Raw genomic sequence first — 27,290 nt, 5'->3', positions numbered from 1 at the left:
GAGACAACACAGAATACTTACCCCACGCTGGGACGATGACGAATAGCTTCAAGAAAGAACAAAAATGTTTTTGAAATATTGGATCAGCTTTAGATATTTCACTATTATTAACATGCAAAATCTCAGTTAATATCCATAAAATAGACTTCAACGTTCTCTTTGGAGTTTATTTGATTTAGTCAAAACTTAAACGTATTTTAACTTTCCGTGACGTAACGGTTTGGTTTGAATTTCGCGCAAAGCTACACTAGGGCTATCTGCGCTAGCTGACATAGTTTAGCAGTGTGAAACTAGAGGGAAGACAGCTAGTCATCACCACCCACCGCCAACTCTTGGGCTACTCTTTTACCAACGAGTTGACCGTCACATTACAACGCTCCCACAGCTGAAAGGGCGAGCATATTTTGCTGCGACGGGGATTCGAAGCCGCGACCCTCGGATTACGAGTCGAGTGCCTCAACCACCTGGCCATGCCGAGCCTTCGCGCAAAGTTTGATTTGTTTTGAATTTCGCATAAAGCTACTCGAGGGCTATCTGCGTTAGCCATCCCTAATTTAGCAGTGTAAGACTAGAAGGAAGGCAGCTAGTCATCACCACCACCCGCCAACTCTTGGGCTACTCTTTTAACAACGAATAGTGGGATTGATCGTACATTATAACACCTCCACGGATGAAAGGGTATGTTTGGTGTAATGGGGATTCTAACCCGCGACTCCCGGATTACGATTCGAGTGCCTTAACAACCTGGCCAACTTGTAATGGATAATTTATTTTATAGGAACTATAAATTACCGAAATACGTTATAATTATTTTGAGTAAAAACTAAATTTCTAAAAAAAAATAATGATGCATTTTAATTTTTGATAGATTGACGAGCAGATTTTCAATAAACATTTTGTTAAACTATTTGCATTTTGAGAATACAACAAAAAACAACCGTGTATTCTGAAAAACATAACGTGTTTTGTAGTGTTTATTACTTAGATCTAACGTAATGATCAGGGATGATTTATGGCCGAGACAGACCCTGATTTAATTATTATAACTTTTATAGTAATTTTACATCAGTTTTGTAATGTAAATTGCTTCGTGATTTCATTGGTACACCTTTGTCTTAGAACGGTTGGTGAAAGTTCGACTATGAAACTCAGTTTCAAAACTTTCTACAAGTTGATTATTATTTAGTTTGATTGGCCATAACTTACGTCTCATTGCTTTTTGTTTAAAGCCAAAAGATTTTATAGTTTCTCTTATTCAAACCTATAGATTTCAGTGCAACTATTGCTATATGCATTGTTTGCCTTAAAAATTAAAAAAATACGTATTTGTACGCATACACGTTTAATTGAAGTTAATTAATTAAAATTCTTAATAATTAAATTATTTATTTGTTTCATTAAGTACAAATTAATCAACTGCTGAAACGTGAGACCTAGATCAGGAAAGTGGAGTGTGACATAGTGGTGTGGGCCTCGTATGGCTACATAATTAAATCATTCGACTCGTAATACGAGGGTCGAGGGATTCAAATCCCCTTCACACCAAATATGCTCGCCCTTTCAGCTGTGGGGGTGTTATAATATGACGGTCAATCTACTATTTGTTGGTAAAAAGAGTAGCCCAAGAGTTGGCGATGGGTGGTGATGACTAGCTGCTTTCCCTCTAGTCTTATACTGCTAAATTAGGGACGTTTAGCAAAGATAGCCCTGGTGTAACTTTGCGCGAACTTCAAAACAAACCAAACCAAGCCTAGTGGTGTGCGTGTGGGTTCAAGAGTCTATAGTGTCTTCTTATCGCAAAATTACGCGTCCATGTTCTGTCGTTACAAAATCGAGCTCTGCGATTTGGGGCCCTAAATGTGTTATAATTGTGACGATGAACTTCGTCTATAAGACTAGAGATTCCCAAGAGTAGTACTATGTGTTTATTCCCTGTTCAGCACAAAAACTACACAATGGACCATCTTTGCTGTACATACCGCGGGTATCGAAAGCCGATTTATAGCGTCGTACCAAAGTGTTTGACGTTTATCACGATTATTCGAAGGAAACAAATAAACAAGATGTATAATAACGTTCGCAACAAATTACTTTCGAATTTATTATATTTACTTGTGCGAACAAAACCAACAAAAACGTTGTCTAACCACCTATAGATATTTACGAATCACCTACGACATGGAATTCCCCATGTCGGAATTTTTAAGCATTAGTTCAGTGAGAGAAACTTAACACATTCATTGTTTAAAGTCAAGCTTTAATCAACCAACTAATTACAGTCTCTACATGCCAGCTAAGGTACATAAATATATCGCGAAGTTTTAATGTTGTTGTATGGAAAACTCACAGATAATATTAACAATCAAATGCACTCTGATCAGATTTATCACAATAAACAAACTTTATCTTAGAGTTTAGATCATTACAAAGAGCAAACAAACAGCAAGATACATGTTTATAGATAAAAATCATTTTGTATACACCCATTTAGTTCTTTAACCTCAAAGCATTTCATTTCGTGATACAATTCAATCGTTGAATAATTTTACGAGTGTACAAATATATTCATTACGCTCCACGTTTAAATATTTAAACCAGTACTGTAAAGGATATTATTCTTTGTTATTTTGTGTTTTCTCTGTATTGTCTTGCACAGAAATTTGACGAATCTTCCATCAACATAAATCTAATCTGTTGATGTAGGAGTAAGAGACAGGCGTGCCCTAAAATTATCGTTTTGCACTGAAGATGGGAAATTCCAAGGTACTGTAATGGCATTATAACTTAGTCAACAATTCAAGGTTAAAGATGGTTGTAGCTGACTTTGGTGGTTTATGACCTGGTTGCTAGGTTAATATTTCGTATTAAGTGTCTTTCGATTGAGTTTGTGTGTTCTTCTTATAACAAAGCCACATCGGGCTCGCTGCTGTGTCTACCGAGGTGAATCGTACCCCTAATTAAAGTGTTATAAATCCGTATACTTACCTCTGTATCAGCGGGGGACATCCGGATTGAAAATATTATATACCAAAATAATGTAACAATATAAATTTCTTAAAGTTAACCAAAAAATAATAAGATATACAGTGTTATAGAAAAAAAAATTGTTTTTCAAGTTTATTTTCAATGTATTGATTAGTGAGGATCCTTTTGAATTAAATAATTAAACCTAAAATACAGGGTGGTTCAAAACCGAGCATACAGAGATGAGTAAATATACATTCGTTTTTGAAATTTGATTTAGTGTGAAGAATAATGGCATCCTTGAAATGTTCTTGTCTATGACTTGTTCAACTGTATAACAGTGTTTTATAGAATATCACATTGTAAGATGTGTTTAACACGACTTCCATTACTCTCAATACACGTTTCCAGACATTTCTGCTCAAATATCGAATTTACACTTGGTTTATTCTTTCTACCAAGTGTTTTTCTTGTAAAATAATATTCCACTAGAAAAATTCCTTTCTTCAACGTTAAGCTGTGATATTTTGTGATATAATTTACAAAAAGAAAATATAAAATGCAACTTGCATTATTCAACACAGTTCAACGCTCTTTGGTTACCACAGCAGCACATAGTTATGGTATCATAACTTATTTTACGACATTATATAGAATATGTGGTGTTATATGGAGAAACGAAGGACCTTTTGGGCATGTTTGTTGTAGTTGGTGTACTTTTCAGAGTAAATTATGAGTGTATGTTATTCTTATTTCGGTGTATTTTAATAACGACTTTTACAGTACATGAGTTTAGTTTTGATAATTACATTATTTCAACCAATAGTATAAAGTTACCATGGGTCGAAACAATGTAATGCTGTATTTACAAATGGGAAAATAGCTTTGTAAACTAGGATTTTGAGTTTTCTATATCTATCAATGAGGAAAGAGCATTGCAATCTAAGGTTATTTAATGTTTACTAATGAGTAAAGAGCTCTGTAAACTATGATTTTACAGTTTTCTATGTATATACTAATGAGTAAAGAGCTCTGTAAACTATGATTTTACAGTTTTCCATGTATACACTAATGAGTAAAGAGCTCTGTAAACTATGATTTTACAGTTTTCTATGTATACACTAATGAGTAAAGAGCTCTGTAAACTATGATTTTACAGTTTTCTATGTATACACTAATGAGTAAAGAGCTCTGTAAACTATGATTTTACAGTTTTCTATGTATATGCCCCCGCTAGTACAGCGGTATGTCTCCGGATTTACAACGCTAAAATCAGGGTTCGATTCCCCTCGGTGGGTTGAGCAGATAGCCCTTTGTGGCTTTGCTATACGAAAAACACAAACACACTCTATGTATATACTAATGAGTAAAGAGCTCTGTAAACTATGATTTCACAGTTTTCTATGTATATACTAATGAGTAAAGAGCTGTAAATAGGAAAGGCTGCCAGTCAAAATGTTGAAAACCTATGCATACTTATTACATTTGTAAATGTTTTATTTCCTTTGGTAACTTTCAAGTTAAATTAATCCGATGCATTTATAAAATTTTATTAAACCATTTATCACTGTATCTAACTCTAGTTTATAACAGTATGTATGGAATTGATATTTTGGAAAAGACTTTGTTTTCAAAAAAATACATTGCTACACGGTGGGTTGTTGTTTTTAAATTTCGCACAAAGCTACTCGAGGGCTATCTGTGCTAGCCGTCCCTAATTTAGTAGTGTAAGACTAGAGGGAAGGCAGCTAGTCATCACCACCCACTGCCAACTCTTGGGCTACTCTTTTACCAACGAATAGTGGGATTGACCGTCACATTATATACACTCTCACGGCTGGAAGGGCGAGCATGTTTAGCGCGACGCGGGCGCGAACCCGCGACCCTCGGATTACGAGTCGCACGCCTTTACATGCTTGGACATACCGGTCCTAAATTATGTTTTTAAATTTAACTAATGTGTATTTTCGTATAGGGAAGCCACATCGGGCTATCTGCTGAGCCCACCGAGGGGAATCGAACCCCTGATTTTAGCGTTGAAAATCCAAAGACATACCGCTGTACTAGCGGGGGTTACACGGTGGGATATTTGTGCTCTGCCCACCATGGGTATAGAAACCCTCTTTCTGACATTCTAAACCCTCAGACATACTGTTGTACCACTGGACTTTTTTTTGAGGTAGTTTTTAAAACCGAATTAAAAAAGATATGTATTTGCAAGTGGACACAATAACATAAAACACACCAATAAAAACATTATCTCGAAGTTTTGTGCAAATGAATAACAGCTTTGTATTTGTATTTCATTTTACCCTGTTTATTTATTTATTGTTTTGATTATTTACATCAATAGTTATAAAATTGCTGTTGCTGGTGTTTCTTTTAGTGATATACGACTTTATATATGCAAAAACGGCTCGTTTGGATTGAGAAAATATTTTACATTGGAGAGCGAACAACGTTTCGACCTTCTTCGTTATAGAATGAAAATAAAATTCATTGGGATAGGAGATGTGTTTACACATTTTTGTAATTCATTTTTTTTATTTCACAATATTCTAGATATCTACGTTATAATTTTAACTGATAACATACATATATAGGGTGTAATAAAAATGCATTAGAAAAGTGCCATTTCCATACGAGGATAAATTCATGGTCCACCTTTTATATCAGAGCTATCAAATGACATTAAAACAGTCCGATTAAGGTTTTTTATTACTAGGAACTGGTGCCTGTTAATCGAAACAAGGTTTACGGTGATCAGAAGCTTTCATCGACGATTTTGTATCAATTGACAGGATGATAGTTAGGTCACAAAACACAAGTAACCAAAAGCTTTCATCTGTGATTACATATTAGCTTTACAAAATGATAGTTAGGTAAAAAAAACATAAGCATGATAAGCAAAAGAACACAAATGATCAGAAGCTTTCATCTCTAATTTCATATTATCTTTACATAATGATAGTTAGACCAAAAACACAAGTAATCAAAAGTTTTCATCCCTAATTTCATATCAGCTTAACGACAGTTAGGCCAAAGAATAAAAATGGCCAGAAGTTTTAATCGATTTCATAAGAAGTGAAGTTCACTAGAAAAACACATAATTATTACACTGGCCTTAGTGCATGGATCCTTATGTTGATGTATATTAAGAAATACTAATAATATTTCGTTTTCACATTCTTTTCACGTAACAACACTATTCCAAGTTACGCTAGTTATGGAACAGGACATAGTGTATATAAACATTTCGTAATCTTATAACAAATCGTGTCTGTTGGATTCTAGGTGCAGTATAATCGAAGAAAAAGAAGACTTTTGTTTATTAGGCTGTATTTGATAGACGTTATACAACTTGGGCAAAAATATATCATTTAATAATGTTCCATGCAAACTAACCTGACGGAGATTCACGTGAAAATTTTCCAACAGGCATTATAGAAAAAAAAAAGTAGTCTTACTTATAAGCGAGAAGTGATACGAGGAGAATTGTTCGTATGCCATCATATCCTGGCGATTTGTTTTTTGAACCTTTTATTGCTTGTTTGAGTTCAGTTAGTGTGATTTTTTTTGGTGAGTAGTAGAGTATTATAGTCATATGTGTTATTAGTGTTGCTCTTAATAATGTTGATTGGAAAATAAGGTTTGTATAATTCTATGTTATTTGTTACATGGTTGTTTACTACGTTGTAGAAATAGTTGTTCATGTCTGGGTCATTATGTGTTTTGTAGTTGATGTCTGAAGGCTTCTGCTTTTTCTTTTTTGGTTTGCGCTGAGGTGTTGTTATGTTCTAGGTTTGAGTATTTTCTTCTAGTGGGTTCATTTGTGACTCTTTTTAGATTCGTTGTTAACTATATGCTTAATTTTATCTGGTAGCATGTTGTGTAACCAGAACTTTCTAGGGTCGGTTTATTCAGTTAGTTGGGAGCAGAAGTTATCCCATTTTTCTTGTTTTAGCTGTTTAAATTCTGCTCTAATTTTATTTTTAATGTTGTTAATTTGTGTTTTTATTTCTTGTTCTCTTGTTGCCATGAATAGTCTTCTTAATTGTCTTCGTTGTTTTATCATTCTTAATAGTTGTTTGGTTGGTTTCCATGCGTTGTTTGTGGTTGTATGTTTTTGTTTTGATACCGTGTCCGTAGCTGCTTTCAGTAGGCACTCCATGATTATTTGACTATAACTATCAATTTCAGATTCGTTGTTCGCTGTATGTTTAATTTTGTCTGGAAGTATGCTGTTTAATACTTTTTAAAATTCCTGCCAATTAGCCTTTTTGTCATCAAATTTCTCTTGTCTGTAGATTTTATCTTTATGGAGGGTGAGATCGAAGACACACCATATTGGAAGATGATTGCTGTTAACATCTTTTCCCACATTAAAATTTATTAGTTTTTGTTTAACATTAAAAGAGCTGAGACAGATGTCTGACATATCATTTGAATTTGTCGCATGGGTAATATGCGTAAGGGTATTATCATTTATGAATTGTAATAGGTGTCTGCCATTTGAGTTAGTGGATTTACATCCAAAGTTCTTATGTTTGCTATTCAGATCATCTATTACAATTGTATTCTGGTTGTGGGAAAAGATGTTGTGGATTAGATTTATGTCAATGCATTTAGTTGGAGAACAATAAATTTCTGCTGCTGTTATCACTGAGTGGTTTTCTAAGAGGATATCAACCATTATATTTTCGTTATTACTATTCATTTTAAGTTCAGTAACGGAAAGGTTGTTTTTGTATAGTAGCATCATTCCTCTGTTGGTGTCTTGATTATTTGTTCTGCCTTTTCTTATTGATGTGTAATTACATATTTTGAATTATTTTTGGGATAAATTAGGGTTTCACTTAGAATTAAAATATTAGGATTAGTATCTTTCATTATGTCTTCGATCTCGTGTTTCTTGGAAGCAAGTGCACCTTGAATGTTGATGCTTAGAACTAATCTTGAACCGTGTTTGTGTTTGTTTGTTTTTGAATTTCGCGCAAAGCTACACGAGGGTTACCTGCACTAACCGTCCCTAACTTAGCAGTATAAGACTAGAGGGAAGGCAGCTAGTTATTACCACCACTGCAAACTCTTGGGCTACTCCTTTACCAACGAATAGTGGGATTGATCGAACATTATACAACACCCACAGCTGAAAGGACGCGTATGTTTGGTGTGACGGGGATTTGAACTCGCGACCCTCGGATTACGAATCGAGGACATAACCATCTGACCATGCCGGGCAAGAACCGTGAATTCAAAATAATATGGAAATAAAATGGAAATCTTGGAACTTCTAGACTTGTTTTCTTTTTGTTAATGAATATTTTTTACAATGATTTTGAGAAATTAGAATTTTTCTCGTTGGCTGTGTTCTCAGTATTACAGTTGTTTTATCTGGGATGGCCTTGAAATGTTGGGACATCAGAATTTAGAGGAAGATATGCAGCATGAAGAGCCACGTGTTGAACGGGTTTACATAATGAACTACAGCCACGTGTTGAACGGGTTTACATGATGAACTACAGCCACGTGTTGAACGGGTTTACATAATGAACTACAGCCACGTGTTGAACGGGTTTACATAATGACATAATGAACTACAGCCACGTGTTGAACGGGTTTACATAATGAACTACAGCCAAGTGTTGAACGGGTTTACATAATGACATAATGAACTACAGCCACGTGTTGAACGGGCTTACATAATGACATAATGAACTACAGCCACGTGTTGAACGGGTTTACATAATGACATAATGAACTACAGCCACGTGTTGAACGGGTTTACATAATGACATAATGAACTACAGCCACGTGTTGAACGGGTTTACATAATGACATAATGAACTACAGCCACGTGTTGAACGGGTTTACATAATGACATAATGAACTACAGCCAGGTGTTGAACGGGTTTACATAATGACATAATGAACTACAGCCACGTGTTGAACGGGTTTGCATAATACAAAGACATAATGAACTACAGAAAAAACGACATTTTTTATTCTATGTTCCTCAGAATGTAGGTTTTATTTCTATGTCTAATTATAAACATTATCGCATATTCGTATGAGCCCAAGCAATTGGAACACTTCTTATATCGAATATGTGATATGATACTGAAATTGTTTCTTCAAGAATTCTGATATCTGAGACGAGAGAACTAGAGCTCGTATTATTGTTAACAGGAAATATGATTGTTTGTTTTTTGAATTTCGCACAAAGCTACACGAGGGCTATCTGTGCTAGCCGTCCCTAATTTAGCAGTGTAAGACTAGAGGGAAGGCAGCTAGTCATCACCACCCACCGACAACTCTTGGACTATTCTTTTACCAACGAATAGTGAGATTGACCGTAATATTATAACACCTTCAGGGCTGAAAGGGCAAGCATGTTTGGCGCGACGGGGATGCGAACCCGTGACCCTCAGATTACGAGTCGCACGCCTTAACACGCTTGGCCATGTCGAGCCCAGGAAATATGATTCCGTGAAAACGAACAAGAACGATAAAAGTCAGTAGTGTCCTTTTGAGGTCATTAACTTATACTTATACAACTTATACTGTTACTGTCCCGAGTGGAAATACTTTTGATTTCTAGGTATATGTAATGTTCTCGTTATTCGCATTAAGATACTTATCACATATCATGAACTTATCTATCACAGAGGGCGTCACTATAGTCACTACTGCATGCACGTATGAGAGATAGATGGAGAAATATTTCTGATTGCTTTTGTAAAAAATAATATATTTTATTTATAGTAGTGACGAGATTAAGAGGGAAGATATACTGGTAGTTCTTTTAGCCGTTGATAACACAAGTTATCAGTATTTCTGTTTCACTGTTGGTGTTGTGATAAAATGAAGGTTAAATGTATATTATTACCTCGATCTTTATTGTATATGTTATGCATACCTTGAAAACATTCATTTTGCTTATAATATTTTAAATATGTTCGGGTTAATAACATTTATACAGTAATCCAACGTCTCATCACAATCATATCCAAAATATCGCTGTGAAACGGAACATAAAAGAATTATATTTTGTCATTGTTTGGTGTTTCATAAGCATAGTAATGCCAGCAAAACGTGATATATTTTTTGAATGGTTTGTCTGCTTTTGAATTTCGAGCAAAGCTTCACGAAGGCTATCTGCGCTAGCCGTCCCTAATTTAGCAGTGTAAGACTAGAGGAAAGGCAGCTAGTCATCACTACCCACCGCCAACTCTTGAGTTACTCTTTTACCAACGAATAGTGGGATTGACCGTCACATTATAACGCCCCCACGGCTGAAAAGGCTAGCATATTTGGCGTGACGGGGATTGAAACCCGTGACTCTCCGATTACGAGTCGAACGCCTCTACCCACCTGGCCATGTCGGGCCTAGCTGTTTTGGGAAAACCTGTGAGCTCTTGTTAAAGCATCGTTAATGGGTGTTTTCTCAGTTTCGTCTCAATACATTTTTTTAGATAATTTTTTATTTCGTAACAATAGTCATTTACTTTGCAGTTGTTGGCGATGCTCCGAATTGTTATGGTTTCGAAATCTGCAGCTGTTTTATGTGAAACCTGGTTTCACGAAAACATTGAATAAAACATTCTGTGAAACGTCAACTTTAACTACACAAATCTTGGTAGATGAGTATTTCTATTCGTTTATTTTCTTTTTAACTCTTCAACTATATCCAAATAGCTAGATGGTTACTTCCAACAGCCCGGCATAACTAGGTGATTAAGGCACTCGACTCGTAATCCGAAGATCATGGGTTCGAATCGCAGTCGCACCAAACATGCTCGCTCTTTCAGCCGTGGGGGCATTACAATGTAATGGTGAATCCCCTATTCGTTGGTAAACGAGTAGCCCAAGAGTTGGCGGTAGGTGATGATGACTAGCTGCCTTCCCTCCAGTCTTACATTGCTAAATCAGAGACGGCTAGCGCGAAATTCTAAGCAAAACAAACAAAGGTTACTTACTTTCAAACCTAGCCTGCATGCGCTGAATATGTCGCCCCTGGCCTCCGATATCTACCATGTGGTGAGAAGCCACTGCATCAGTACATTCAAATCATTTACTTAAGGTGTGGGTAACCTATGAATTTCGTATTAAAATTTATAGATATATGAAATGTTATAAATTCTGGTCTGTACAATTTTGCAATATTATTGTTCTTTTTTTAACAATATGAAGTAATTGTACCGAATTTTAAATATTTTAGAGTTTCGAAGAATATTAATACTTAAGGGATTAAGATATGAAAACCATAATTAAGTTTTTAAGTATAAATTTCATTTATGAGATTTGTCTAAAAATGTTTATTTCTTTTTTTTATTAATATAATGGTATTAATGTTGTAAGTTATCAAAAACTTAATTAAATAAAATATAAAAAAAGAAATGTAGCAAATTATTACCATTATTTGACAGGTTACCATAGTTTTAAATTATTACGATTATTTGACAGGTTACCACAGTTTTAATTTATTATCATTATTTGACAGGTTACCATAGTTTTAATTTATTATCATTATTTCACAGATTTCCACAGTTTTAATTTGTTTTCATTATTTGACAGGTTACCATAGTTTTAATTTATTATCATTATTTCACAGATTTCCACAGTTTTAATTTGTTATCATTATTTCACAGATTTCCACAGTTTTAATTTATTATCATTATTTGACAGGTTACCATAGTTTTAATTTATTATCATTATTTCACAGGTTACCACAGTTTTAATTTATTATCATTATTTCACAGGTTACCACAGTTTTAATATATTATCATTATTTTACAGATTACCACAGTTTTAATTTATTATCATTATTTCACAGGTTACCATAGTTTTAATTTATTATCATTATTTCACAGGTTACCATAGTTTCAATTTATTTCTTCAAATTCCTGAAAAGGAAAAGGAATTCAGTTAATTAGAATTAAAGCTAATTTTAAATTGTATGTAACTTTAGTTTCCTTTATCGGCGGATAACTATTTTTGATTGTTAGACCAAAAACCTATCCTTTATAAAATTACAACGGAAGAAATCTTTAGTCTGTGTTTGCAGATTTTACAGTTGTGAAACGATGAGTAATAAACAAATTACGATGTTTTTGATTCTTGAATTTCATCCAACAATCGATGGAATATTCCGGTTAAACTTTACATAATCTGGTTGTTTGTGTAAAGTGAAACACTTGACGACCGAGAACGTGTTTAGGTTAAAGTTATTTTATTGTGGTTATGTTTATCCTGTGTTACATGAAATAAGTGAAAAACTTTGGAAATGACAGATGTTTAAGTTTGAAAATCCTTAGCTATAAAATAATATTTAAAAAAATCGATAAAAATTTCAAATAATATTAATAAATTGAGCCCTTCAACCGTAAATATATCGTTTACAAAAATCAAAATTTTAATTTCAACCTTACAAGAACAATACTTGTACCAAAATAACTCGTATCAAGAAAATATTTCTAGAAATAACTAAAAATTATGATTTAAGCCTAAAAATGGAGAAAAAGCTTACATAACTGTGTTGTATAGTATGTTTGCACAACTAATGTTATTTTATCTAATAATATCTAAACAGTATTTAAAATCATACTGTTAAGGAAGAAAAAGAGAAGCTAATGAAGTTAAAAGGTTTGATCAGCACAATATCTTTAATAGCTAAGAGAAGTTCTCCACTGATACAGCTGTAAGCCTACGGATTTAAAACACCAAAATAAATTGTTTGATCCCCTCGGTGGACTCAGCAGATATCCCGATGTGGCTTTGCTATAAGAAAACACACAAGCTATCAGAATGAAACATCACCTTGACATTGTGGTGGAGCTCTGATCTTCAGTTAAAAATCAAATGTGAATAATGGAATTCTTCTGCCTTATAAACCTCTTGCAGCTGAAATAACACGAGGAAAAAGAACGTCCCTTCATAATTCAGTTTTTAAATGAAAATAATATGCACTTTTTAAGATTTCGAATACAAACTTGCGAAAGTTTCAAATTTTCAAAAATAATACTAAAAATCACTCGTACTAGGCCCGGCTTGGCCAGGTGGTTAAGGCACTCGACTCATAATCCGAGGGTCGCGAGTTCGAATTTCTGTCACACCAAACATGCTCGCTCTCTCAGCGGTGGGGAAGTTATAATGTGGTATTCGTGGGTAAAAGAGTAGCCCAAGAGTTGGCGGTGGATGGTGATGACTAGCTATCTTTCCTCTAGTCTTACACTGCTAAATTAGGGACGACTAGCGCAGATAGCCCTCGTGTAGCTTTGCACGAAATTCAAAACCACCCGCACTATAATTGTTTTAAATCTCGAAATCAAGTTTCAAAAACATCCATTAAAATTTTAAGTTCAAAACCTAATGTTCTTCATAAAATAGTTTTAAGAATCTCTTTTGTAAACTGGCAACAACGTTTAAATATATTTAAATACAGCAAAAATCATTTATAATTTATAATAGATTGCAAAAAGCACAAACGCTTATTTAGATTTTGCAGAAAAATATTAAGAACAAGTTTTATGACTACTGAAAATAAGGATTAACCTTCAGAAAACTGTATTTTCTGTCTATGTAGAGATGGCTCGGTTTGTTCATCGAACAAGAATATTAAATATCTCTTCAATAGTTCACCAGAACTTTGCAGTACCATACAGTGTTTCCTCTTACAACAGTTTCTATGTTATTACTGAATTCGCTTCTGAATTAAACAATTTTCTGTTTATCGCCGAAGATTTTAATAAAAAAATAATCGTCTTTAATCAATGGAGACTAAATTAGGTAATCAACAAATATTTTCCAGTTTTGTTGTCCATACATTTCATTTTATACTTTCAATACGTAGAAAACAATATTATGTTATACTTTTGTTGCTAAGCAACGTGACCCGAAAGCCGTTGTTAAAACGCAGTGTTACAAAAACGTATTTGCTTTACTGCATATTAGAAGTTGTGAATCTAACCGATTTTTACCAATAATTATTCTATGATTACGTTACAAATTCCGTTCTTGAAAAATTGTAATTTTGATTGGCTCATAAAGAAACTTACCGACGTTTGACTGTTCAGTCTCTTTGTTGTTCAAGCTTGATTTTGCAAAGCAAATTTATTTTTGTAAACTAAGAAATATGAGGCTAGGGCATACTATGAGGCGGGGTGTGTATGATAGTACTTTTTGATGAGATACACGCTAGCAATAATATAAAAGTGAATCCTAAAATTAAAGATTCGATTTGGAAACACTTTGAATTGTAACCACTCAGTAACATTACACATGAAAGACAGTAAGGGGTTACTACCATCACCTTCCACTCCTATATCGTTTTATAACAAGGATATACTTATGTTGCCGAATCCTCACTTACTAAAGTTCTTTTTAAACTGAGAGCTAAAAACCTAAAGAACTTTTTTTTTTTATTTACAAACGTTGTTGACTGACTGACATGCGAGTTTTAGCAGCCATGCTATCAAATTATCATCTCTACTTATTAAGGTTTTTTCACTCAGAACCAACATCGAAACATTTTATAATGAAATCATGTTTATCTTAATATGGTTTCTGAACAAGTAGTTTAAATTTTGTTATGCATGTGCTCACATAGCTTCATCACCAGGAGTTATTTGTTACGCGTTTGTTCGCATGGCTTCATGACCAGGAGTTTTTTGCTAAACACGTATTAGTACGACTTTTTGACGTGTTTATGCTAGTCGCTTATTTACGTGAGAAACAAATTTGAAACTTTCTATTTGGTTGTTTATTTATTTAAACAAAGTTATAAAGTAGAAAGGACTTCTTTTGTATTTAATAAAAATGTTATTCATTAATTATTAAAGATAGAAAAAAAAATATTATTCTATGAAGATTGATTTTATGAATGCCAAATGATCGTTTGTTGATTTTGGTTGTTTGTTTTTTGCTACACACAAAACTAAAGTTTTAATATTTTCTAAAACGAGACCCAAAACTTCTGAAGAAAAATAGTCAGGTATTCGAAAGCTCTAGAGCAATGGTTCAATAATAAAGATGTTATTATATCGATCACTGGGTAATGGTGTCCACAAGACATTTAGTAGCGAGTAATAATGCACTATCTGTTCCGTTCCTAATTTTGCAGTGTAAGACAAGGGGGAAGGCAGCTAGTCATTACCACGCACCGCCAACTCTTCGGCTGCTCTTTTACCAATGAATTGCGAGATTGATCGTTACATTATGACGACCCCATGGCTGAAAGTGTGAACATGTTTGGTGTGACAAGAATTCGAACCCACGACTCTAAGATTACGAGTCGACCGGCCCTAACCGTCTGATCATGCCAAATCCCCTACAATCGTATGTTCCAGCTATTAGATTAGCTTTAGGCAAAAGTCAGCATTTTTGGCAGTAAGTGGGCTAAATTACAGATTAATTATCTAAATTATCTTACAGATAATAATTAATGAAGGTTTTATAAAAAAAACTTACATTGTTTTCAGCAAACAGAATATTTTCATTGAACATAAAATCCAGATTATTGGTATCCTCTAATGGCGAAAAATGTTTATGTTGGACATCAAACGAAGGTTGTTGCATTAGCGGGTCGTAATCTGTGGTAACATATATATATAAAAGTTAGAACAAGCTATACAATATCAGTTGAGACAGTGGGTAATGGAATATCAAATAAGAAAGGAAGTTAGAAATCCAAAGAAATAAATATATGCTATTTGTATTTAGCCCGTTTCCAAAAATAAAATAGAAAACAAAACGTTTCTTTTAAACAACTAACGTAAATTATAATTTTAATAAAATAACACCTATGCTAGCCTGAGAATTACACGTAAGCCAAAGGTAATTTAAACAATTGACAATGATAAAGGGCATAATCTAACCACTTGACCATGCTAGATTATTTTAAAATAATTTTGTGGATACTCCATAGAAGGAGCACGTTCATAAGGTGTGTATGAATAGTAAGAAAGAGTAATAAGTATTTTAGGAATATTAACTATTAATTAATAGTATCTTTAATAAAATACTCAACGTTAAGTTTATTTAAAGTTATTTTTGGAAAAACCCGATAATTTTTGAGATTTGGTGAGAGTTTGGATTCTCATCGGTTTATGTTTGAAAGAACCTATAATTCTGAGATATGGCGCCTAAATCCGAAGTAAAAAACGACGAAGTTGTCACCAGCTTGGGTTCTGATCTGTTGATTTTGTTAATATTTCTTGGCATTGTCATTAGTAAGATATCTAAACAAACACGTCTTCTTTAGATCTTTCTGCACTCTAAATGCAACAACCAGAAGTCAGTTAAATAACATTTTAAAATTCAGTGAGACTGAAATGACAACACGTAATTACCAAAGATCTAACTGTGAGCGGGTCAAAACAGGTTGACAAAAAATAAGAAATATACAAAAGGACAAGAATATCTAAGAAACATGACTGACTTTTGTTCAATACAAAGCTACACAATAGACTACATGTGGTAAATATCTTAATCTATGAATATTAATATTGTTAATTGTCAAAAGTTGCTTTATTGTGAGCTACATAAGGTTAAGTATAATGTAATATTGTTTTCTTTGTGTAATAAGATTGTTTAAAGAAATTCACACTCCATGAAGAGAACACTGATGTTTTGTAAGTGACGTTTTCAATCTAGACATTTGTATTGTTGCCTTACCAGGGTTGCCAGATGTTTTTCTTGGGTTTTATCAAATAATTTTCTAAAATTTACCGAAAATTCTTGGATGTTACCAAGTTAAATAAAGAAACACATAAGTAACCTTATCTTATTAAAAACTTGGTGTTTTTTTTTTCATTGGTATACAATTTAGTTTCTTTCATTCTTTTGCACAATTTTTCAGACGGTTGTCATTCTTTACATGTCGTGTTTTCTAAAAGATTTTTGTCATGTAATAAGGCATTTAGTGTTTCCATACTTAGCCGGGAACGATTTTTTGCCTTTATATTGTTTACCAAAGAGAACAGTCTATCTACTGCAGCTGAAGAATGGAGAAAGAATAGTAAGTTTATCATTAATTTGGAGATAATTGGGAAACGAAATTTATCTCCACATTTTTCTTGATAAATATAGTACCAGTGTTTCTCTGGTTCTGAGATGTCATTTGTAAAGTTAACTCTTGACATTCTCTATTGATATCTTCATACTGACTTTTCCTCAATAATAGTAGGATATTTCATGGCCAATGGGATAATTGAATGTGGCTGTCCTTGAGGCACATTTTCTGGATCTAAAGTTTCAAATAGCTGTAAATACGTGAAAAACCAGATTATACAAACTGTTTGTATACTTCCTTGCTTAGTTTGACATAATTCAATGTCTTAAGCTGAAATTCTTCGAGTTCTTTGGTTTGGAATTTGGAAGAACATTCTAGAACGATACTTTCAGTTCTTCCTTCACGATATATTTCACTTAAGGGAAGGTAAACTGAAGGACCATTGATGTTAACCTTCGATATATCTGCATCTTTTAGTACTTCTATTTTAATAAAATTACCAAGGATACCTTTCATACTACTGTTGATGAAGACACGTACCCTATGAACTCTGAAACTCTTGGCTTGAAACTCTAAATTTATTTTATTTACATATAGCAAAAGAAAAGTTAGAAAAGCAAAGTACATTTTTACAATTGGATTCGGTAAACCTTCTAGTATTGTAGATGCTAAAGTCATCCCATCTTCTGATGCCGATGAAGTAAAAAAATAAGATAAGTGCTGGCCATTGATTCAGTAGTCTTTCTACCACTTGCTGAAGTGACAACCATGCAGCTATGATCTAAAATCTTTTTAGGATCAGTCTGGATAAATTCCTGAAATGCTGCATATTCAGATAATCTCTTTGGGCTGTTTGACGAATGTGAATTGTTTGTTTGTTTTGGAATTTCGCACAAAGCTACTCGAGGGCTATCTGTGCTAGCCGTCCCTAATTTAGCAGTGTAAGACTAGAGGGAAGGTAGCTAGTCATCACCACTCACCGCCAACTCTTGGGCTACTCTTTTACCAACGAATAGTGGGATTGACCGTCACATTATACACCCCCACGGCTGGGAGGGCGAGCATGTTTAAAGCGACGCGGGCGCGAACCCGCGACCCTCGGATTACGAGTCGCACGCCTTACGCGCTAGGCCATGCCAGGCCAACGAATGTGAATAAATATTTCTCTTCAGCTCCTCTAAGGAAGTTGGAAGTTCAGAACATGCATAGGATGCACATAAATGCATTGAATGACATACTCAACCTTGTACAAAGAGATATGACACTTTTTGCTTCAGTAAACTTTGAACACCACTTTTTGACACCATCATTACACTTGCATAGCCTATCAGATTTTAAAATAGGATTCCAGGTTTTTCAAAAAATTTCCTACAGAATTGTAAATGCCTTGAGTAGTATAGTACAGCAATTGATTTCCAAAAAGCTTTAAAACTTGTTAAATGTTTTTTGATATGGCTATCATAATATCTAACTATTAGAACAAGATGGTTTTTGTAGATACATCTGCACTTTCATCAATAATTAATGAAAATTTAATATTCGTTAATTGTGCTATAAGAATTTCCAAGTATTCTTCACCAATGACATTACGATAAACAACTGTTCCTATTGTTCTTATACACTTAATTCCCTTAGTAATTTTATAATCAGGGTATGTATAGGATAGAAAGCCTGCAGGATGATCTAGTATTGAAATGGGGAGATTGTGTTCTGTCACAGACACACATTTTCAGTTCAGTGGAAGTCACTTGAGACATGGTACGTGAAGAAGTGGAAGGCCGTAACAAATCAGTTCCTTTAGAAGTCTAGGCACTTGCTTTAATATTGTTAAATGTTTTTCACTGTCAAAGTGTTTCTCAAGCATGGTAACATTTCCAGATAACTCACAACCTCATATTTTACAAAATGGTTTGTTTAAGTTTTTCGAACTTCGACTAAAACAACTAAACTTAGGATCATTAAGCCATTTTTGTGGCTGCTGGTAACTAGGCCTATGCAGGTTTACTTTCTTGTATGGACTTTCTACTAAATCACTATCCTTATTACTCCCAGCCATTATGATCTGAGGGTTAAGTTAAATGTAAATTAAATAAAATTATAAAAGTTAAGCAAAACAAATTTAAAATTAAACAATGCATTACACTGTAAACGAATACTGACAAGAGTCACAACTCACGAAATTATAACAATAGTTACAGTATATGAAAACAAGACTGAAAGAGCCACCGTTGAATCATCATTCTTTGAGACTATCTTGCGCCTGAGCAGTGAGCCATTATAAAGCATATTCAAACATTTAGACATAAAACTTGTCCTTTTTAAACGTTATTACAAGGTCAAATTTCACGTAAAAGAGGCAATAAATTTGAAAATCTTTTATTGGTCATGCAACAGGTAAATTAGCAAAATTTACCAAATTCGGCAACCTTGGGTCGAAGTGGCTAACAAACGCCACCTAGCGTATTTTGAAGAAATCTGAATAACGCCAAAATATACAGTGTAAAATAAAACAAAATATAGCGTTTCTCATTAGATAAAACCTATTAAATCTGAATACGTTTCTCCCACGTGCTCGTGCTATGAGGTTTAATACCGAACTAACGATTCTCCCTATATGTATCAATTACGACTTGTGTAAGAATATGTGAAGTAGTGATGGTCTATTTATACGTGCGTGAGTTATGGAAATCTGTGCTAATTAATTTTGTATGAAAATGTGCATAACTAATATGTAAGGCAGTAAATCCCATATACATATATACACATACACACACGTGCATAGATATATCATTTTATATAAACAGAAGTGAGTCCAATAGCAGTACCGTATGCTGTTGTCTTTTTGTGAAAATGTTGGAGTATTTACTCTAGCCCGTATAACATTCAGCACGTTTCATCATTCGGGCTTCTATTTTCAAAGTTACTATGTCCATTATGAACTCCACAACTCGATCAAATCTCATCACATTACCTTGTTGAAGATTACTAGTGGCACACAGTCCTACGGTGGAAGTGAGGTCTATTTCATCAAATATGAAGTAGGTTTTGTTTGTTTCTCTTCCGCTGGTGTCACAATTTGAAGAATCGTTGAAATTTCCTGTAATGCAAAGAGAAAAATGTTCTTGGACATCACGATAATATCATTATTTTACTTAACAGAAATTTATTGTAAAATTATATCAGCTCAATATGTATTTACCAAATTATTATATGAATATATGATTGCAATTCAAATGTCTATGAATATGCATGTGAATAGCGTAACATTTCTCTAACAGGAACTTCTTTGATTATCACAACATTGTTTGTGATATTCATTAAATATGAAATGATGTGTACGATGTTATACATTTATTGTAATATTAATGTTTGTTTCAGTTAAATATATCTTTAGAAATGCATATAACTTATACAGTTAAATGAGTATTGCGAAATTCTCGCCTATTCACTAAAGCTGTAGAAAATTCTTGAGTGTAAGAATTAACAACGTATCAAGTGTGTATGTAAATATTAGTGATTGTCAGTATTGTTGTCAACTGAAACTTCTAGAAACTCTCCTCTCAAGCTTATAAAATTAATCAACATAACGCGCTGAGAGACAGCGTATATTGTTGGTTTACTACAGTTGGTATACTGTAAACGTCGGAAGCTACAACTGTGATTTATGCTTATTAATCGAAAAGCTACAAATATCTAACCAGGAACGTCTATAGATTTCGGACGTTAGAAACTACTTATATTCAGCAGATTAGCATCGGACGCTAGTATTTTTATGAAGGCGTTATATAACTTCAGCGGTAAAAAAACATACGTGTGATCAGCGAAGAGCTAGCTAGCACCCCATTAAGTGAATTGTGCCTATATCAACTCTGAATTAATTCGCTCATCGTGAACCATCGATAGGATATTAAGGAAGTTTTGGATCGAATAGAAGATTCAGTATCGTTTGTAACTTTGTAAAACTTTTGTATATAAATCATTATATGTAATAGCTATTTGAAACAAGCCTTATTATAAATTGTGCTATCGTTTGTATACTAACATATATTTTTAATAAGAAAAAATAGTACATAAATCTTCTTGGCGAACGTCATAAATTCGATATATCTCTACATTTAATTAACTTATAAATTTAAATTACAATTTAACTTGGCTTCAAACTATTTGAAATCGTTATACGTAGCATGATAAATTGAAGGTTCGTCCAAGATAATTATACGTAACATAATAAATCGGACGCTTCTCAGAGATAAAATATAATACATCACAAAAAGTTCATTACACGTGCTATATTTTGTGCTAAGTATAAGTTGTTTGCTTATTTTATTGAAAGGAGTATCTGCGCATAAAATGTTTTAGCTTAATCAAGACACTAGAAAGATGTTGCTGAATTTCGCGCATAGCTACACGAGAGTTATCTGTTCTAACCGTCTCCAATTTTGGTAGTGATAGATTAGATGGAAGGTGGCTATTTAACACGAACAACCACCAGTTCTAGCGCTACGTTAGTTGAATAATGGAGTTTGATCGCCAACATTCATCTGGTGCACCATGCTGTAGATCGTTTGCTTCCGACACCACTTTGTTATAGTCATGTTCGCTTTTCTTTTAACTTTATTAAAGGCTATACTTGTTCTTATCAGAAACTGATTCATACTGATTTGAATCCATGGGAATTCGGCTCTAGGGTTTTAGTGCTTAAGTCCATAATCTAACAGCTGTCCTACGGTTGGACTTAAATCTTATTGTCTTGTAAGTAATATTAAATACTGCTGTGAGGTACAACGAGTCATCCTATTCAGTTTTGACAAATAACGTTTGCTTGATTCATTTTTTCATTTGTAGGGTTATAATTTATTTAACTGAAATGAATCATTCAAACGGCAAAACCTTTAAATGTTTTTCTTCTTAACTTAAAAAACAACAACAGTGTGTTTGTGTTTTTTTTAGCAAAGTCACAACGAGCTATCTGCTGAGCCCACCGAGGGGAATCGAACCCCTAATTTTAGCGTTGTAAATCTGTAGACTTACCGCTGTACTAGCGGGGGACAACAACAACAGCCTTTACTTCACTTGGTAATTCTTGTAAATCGATCTAAATTGTTTTGTTAATATTCATGACTGTTTGTTTGTTATTTAATTTTGCGCAAAGCTACATGAGGGTTATCTGTGCTAGCCAACCCTAATTTAGCAGTGTAAGGCTAAAGGGAAGGCAAGCTAGTCACCGCCATCCACTGCCAACTGTTGCACTACTCTTTTACCAACGAATAATGGGATTGACTGTAACATTAAAACGCCTCCACAGCTGAAAGAACAAGCTTGCTTCGTGCAATGGGAATTCGAACAGGAGACCCTCAGATTACGATTAAAATGCTTTAATCACCTGGCTATGCCGGGCCTCAATATTCATGATAGTTTTGTAGCACGAAAATTACTGTTAGAAACGTCTACGAGTTTGTTTGTTTTTTGTATGTATGCATGCGCATGTAATATTTTCAACGTAAATAACTCGTTATGCGATACATTGGCTGAACGACCCTTATATTAAAATCATAACATTCTCTCAGCTCAAAGTACACATTGTATTAAGTGAAAAAGCGATGCTCGAACCTTGTACTTTCTGATCAGAAATCCAATTTGCCAACAACTAGATCACGCATGTATCTTCCTCGTAGGTTTACAAGCATAATTTTGCGTTAATCAACAAAGCTGTCAAAAGTTTAGCTACTTTATAATGCTTGGAACAATCGAAAGATAAAAACATTATCAGGTCTGATCATGATGAGAATGTAACTTGTATTTTACTGTATTTACTGTAGTGTATTTTATTTTATTGTATTTTACTGTATTTACTGCAGTGTATTTTATTTTACTGTATTTACTGTAGTGTATTTTATTTTATTGTATTTTACTGTATTTACTGTAGTGTATTTTATTTTATTGTATTTACTGTAGTGTATTTTATTTTATTGTATTTTACTGTATTTACTGTAGTGTATTTTATTTTCTTGTATTTACTGTAGTGTATTTTATTTTATTGTATTTACTGTAGTGTATTTTATTTTGTTGTATTTTACTGTATTTACTGTAGTGTATTTTATTTTATTGTATTTTACTGCATTTAATACAGTCCTTCTTGTGTTTATTTTTGAGTTAATTTGTTAAAAGTACTTTATTTCTCTTTACTTTGCCTGATGTTGGGAAGTCGAACTTACTAGAATGTCTAGTACGTGGACTAACGTTTCTTGTTGTTTTTCTACTGTTCGTGGCCCGGCATGGCCAGGTGGTTAAGGAACTCGACTCGTAATTCGAGGGTCGCGGGTTCGAATCCCTGTCGTACTAAACATGCTCGCCCTTTCAATCGTGGAGGCGTTATAATGTGACGGTCAATCCCACTATTCGTTGGTAAAAAAATAGCCCAAGAGTTGGCGGTGGGTGGTGATGACTAGCTGCCTTCTCTTTTGTCTTACACTGCTAGATTAGAGACGGCTAGTGCAGATAGCCCTCGTGTAACTTTGCATGAAATTCAAAAACAAAGAAAACAAACGAACATGAAAATACATTTATTAGTACGTTACGTATTGGTAGTAGAACATAGAAGAAATAAAATATTTTATTTGTATATTGGTAGTGAAACGCACGAGTGGTAAAGCACTTTACCAGGTCATCACAAATATGGAAGAGTGTTTGTTGTGTTCATGTTATATCTTAGAGGAGTTGCATATTTCAACATTACTGTCATGGTTAAAAAAAAAGCCGGTTGTTAGAAGTTAAAAACTGTGTAATTTCTGAGTCGTCCCCTTAGTTAGAAGTCCAGTGGTAAACAAGTGTTTTGTTATTACGTCTGTACAGGATTATTTGGTACTTTACCTGTAAATTGAAACACTCGATACTCTTTGGTTCTCTGTTCTCTAATCTCTTCTATATCAGGACGACTCCTCAAAGCACATCGAAAATTTGTTTTCCATCGTTTGAAATCAAATCCAGGAACGATTGGTTTTCCTGAAATAATGAAAAGCAATCAAAAATAAAAGTAAAAACGTTCGAACGCTTTGAAAAAAAAAATTTTTTTAGCTAACGTTTGAAAAAACGTAAGTGTCCAATAAAATATAATGTACTTTAATAACTTGTGTACAGTTTGTTTGTGGTTAAGCATAACTGTACACGATTGGTTATCTATGCTGTGCTCACCATGGATATCGAAACCAGAGTTTTAATATTATGAGCCTTACAACTTACCAATGTGCGACTTGGGGACCCTATAAACGGAAGACCTTTTCGTTATTATCTATGTAGAGATATCAATTATTCCTATAAATTTGTAATAAAATTAATCAAACGTGAAATAAGCATTTTTTACTCGCACAATAATTTATTTATAAAGTTAAAATATTGTAGGTTAAAAACTTTAAAATCTATGCATGTTTCGGTGAAAATATTTTCACCATTTTCAGGAGAATAAACTACAAAGTATAGAGGAAGAAACTTATCTACGTGTATAGTTAGAATGCTTTTGAAGTGGCGCCATTTACTTCCATAGCTCTTGGGCCTAAATCTCTATTTATATTAATTTTGTTTTTAACAATTTCTAAGATTAACTAAACATAAGAAAATCCTTAGAAACTGTTAAGAACAAAATTAATATAAATAGAGATTTAGGCCCAGCAGTCATGGAGGTAAATTTTTGGAAACTGTTGTTGTAGATGACACCACAATGAAAAAGTGTTGGTTCTACACGTACAAAGGTTTATACGAAACATAGTAGTTTAATTTCCTGGAGGTAGTGGGATTATTTCTATCGAATCATGAAGAGTTTTTATAGTTTTTAACTGATATTTTTTCTAATTTTACATATAAATTATTGTTGAAGTATAAAACGTTGATGTCTCGTTTGATTAATTTTATTCAAAGTTTCTGCACAAAAACTGTTTCTTTTAAACGTATTTACTCTCACAAAGTTTTGTTTATAAGTTTAAACAATTCTCCCAAAAACACTAACTGTATGTTTAAATCTTACCTGTGTTTTCTACCCATAGCCGGTACAATTCCGGATCTATTTGTTGATTCCAGTCTTTCCGAGAGGCATGTTTCCAAGGGACTTTAAATATTCTTTTATCCTTGTCTATCCATTCCAGTCCGTAGATGACCATTGTGGACAGTAAGTCAAGTAGCCAGGGTACAAACATCTTACGCTTTTTAGAGCAGGATTTATTTTTATTTTTAAACATTATTCAAACAAAGATATGACTATCAAACTGTGTTGATAAGAGTAAAGCAGCTGCCTATTTCTCTCCTGTCAGCTTATCTGTGTGCATTAAAAGAATTATATCAAACTTTAAAAGTCACTACTATACTTTGACACTACGAATGGCAATCCAGAGAAAATGTATTATAATACAAAGAAAGCATCTTTTATATTTAATATTGCTCTACGACTTGGATTTACTTGTTATCTTATAGCCTTTGGGTTACTCATGGGAAACCCACGTCGGAATTGATATAATTATCAAAAATGTGTGGGTTGATCTGGAAAAAACGAAAGAACTTCCTAGACTAGCAAGTGTAGAATCTACCAGTGTTTACTTTACTATAAAGTACGAATTGTTTACAAAGTCACAGTAATTTACGCATAACAATAACTCTTCCCACAAACACACTTAATATGTGAAATGCATGTCTTTCTACACACGCATACACATATTAACTGGTCTCTTATTAATTACTCATGAGCAACAGGTTTTGATTTGTCTCATTCTGAGGGTACATAAAAACAATTAGCTGTTAACTGTGTGTCACTTACAAATAATTTGTATTCTTGATTTCGTAGTTTTCACCCCAGAGGAAGTATTCCAGTTCGTTAAATATAATTAGTTTCACTTCTTTGTGTATAAAATTACATTTTTCGTGATTTGTTATTCAATCTGAAATATATACTCCTATAAAGGTAACTTTGTACAAATAATTTTAATTCGTCCAATAGGTTTAGCCTTTGAAAACTAATCCTATTTGTTGATTTACTCACTGGAAGATACTTACCATTGGAAAACTAATTCTGTTCGTTGATTTACTGAGTCTCTCTTTTTCTTATAGTAAAGCCACACTGTAATCGACCCCTTGATTTTAGTATTGTAAATCCGTAGACTTACCGCTGTACCAACAGGGGACTGCTGAGGTTGACATACTTATCTTTAGAAAACTAATTATATCCGTTGATTTAGTCTGAGACACTTGCCCCTAAATACAGTTCTGCCACTGAGTGAGATAGATGTATTAATTATATTTTAATCAGATAATTTAGACTGAACTCTAAATACGTCACAATCAACTTATTCTTCATATTAATCCAGTGAATCCGGTTCAAGCGTTTTACGTTTATTCTCTGAAAAGAATTAAAAATCTATACACACATTAAAAATTAGTGAATAGAAAAAAAACATGATTCAAAACACTTGCTTAGTCATGAGTATTTTCTATCCTGTTTATTCGAGAAACTAAAATATCTAACTGGATCGACATTATTCACGTTTACTCATGATCAGATTTTACTAATACTCAAATTCTTTGTTTTTGGTTTTCACCAGACAAGCACGTTCGTTAATTAGTTTCAGATACAAGCTCTTATTATGTTTATAGGCACAAAGCTACACAAGGGCTATCTGTGCTAGCCGTCTCCTATTTAGCAGTGAAAGACTAGAGGGAAGGCAGCTAGTCATCACCACCCACTGCCAACTCTTGGGCTACTCCTTTTACCAACAAATAGTGGGATTGACCTTCACATCATAGCACCCCCACGGCTGAAAGGGACGGAGATTTGAGCCCGTGATTCTCAGGTTACAAGTCAAGATCCCTAACCACCTGGCTTTACCAAGCCTCGTTAGTTTGCTACCCTTGTGTTAGTGATATTACTGGCCGTAATTATAATGATGTCTCAACAGGTTTGTCTATCTTAGGAAAATATACCCATAAGAAGCTAACAATGCATAAATTTATTTATAATAAAAAGATAAAACATTAAGATTAGATATATTAGAATATTGTAACTATTGCAATTAATAAAAAATAACATTTAAGACAGAACACTTTATAGTGACTTATACGACACGCAAATAGTAATGTTTTGTTTCATGTGCTATCGTAGATTTCATGATTCTTGAAAAAAAATTGAAATCAGTATGTGTTAAAGATAATATTATACCCTTAACAACATTTTAAGACCTAGAATCTCATTAAAACGTTCCAACAGTGAAACATTAGAACGCCTCAACAAGTGGAGCATATGTAGACGTACTTAGGTTCTTTGTGTTGAACAGGCTAT

At 33.6% G+C, this 27,290-nt stretch overlaps 1 protein-coding gene and 1 long non-coding RNA gene across 3 annotated transcripts in view; one reads left to right on the top strand and one right to left on the bottom strand.

Annotated features, from left to right (window-relative positions):
- Positions 1–2,499: 2,499 nt before the first annotated feature.
- The window catches only part of LOC143256030 (uncharacterized), an 81,662-nt gene continuing 56,871 nt past the window's right edge, over positions 2,500–27,290 (top strand). For both annotated transcript variants that reach the window (XR_013030965.1, XR_013030966.1), the window contains exon 1: positions 2,500–2,763. This is a non-coding gene — a long non-coding RNA (uncharacterized LOC143256030). The remainder of the gene's footprint in view (positions 2,764–27,290) is intronic.
- On the bottom strand, positions 12,180–26,106 carry LOC143256029 (interferon regulatory factor 3-like). Its single transcript, XM_076512606.1, has 6 exons — positions 26,012–26,106; positions 24,993–25,280; positions 23,846–23,977; positions 19,947–20,072; positions 15,433–15,554; positions 12,180–12,867 (listed from the first exon to the last, which is right to left on the bottom strand). Exons 2-6 carry the CDS (start codon positions 25,201–25,203, stop codon positions 12,811–12,813), a joined length of 648 nt encoding a protein of 215 aa, XP_076368721.1. The 5' UTR covers positions 25,204–25,280; positions 26,012–26,106; the 3' UTR covers positions 12,180–12,810.

Source organism: Tachypleus tridentatus, chromosome 7 (genome assembly GCF_004210375.1).
Source record: "Tachypleus tridentatus isolate NWPU-2018 chromosome 7, ASM421037v1, whole genome shotgun sequence".
NCBI classification, from domain to species: Eukaryota; Metazoa; Arthropoda; class Merostomata; order Xiphosura; family Limulidae; genus Tachypleus; species Tachypleus tridentatus.
Note: the sequence above shows the minus strand (reverse complement) of the source record. Positions and strands in the feature narration are given on the sequence as shown.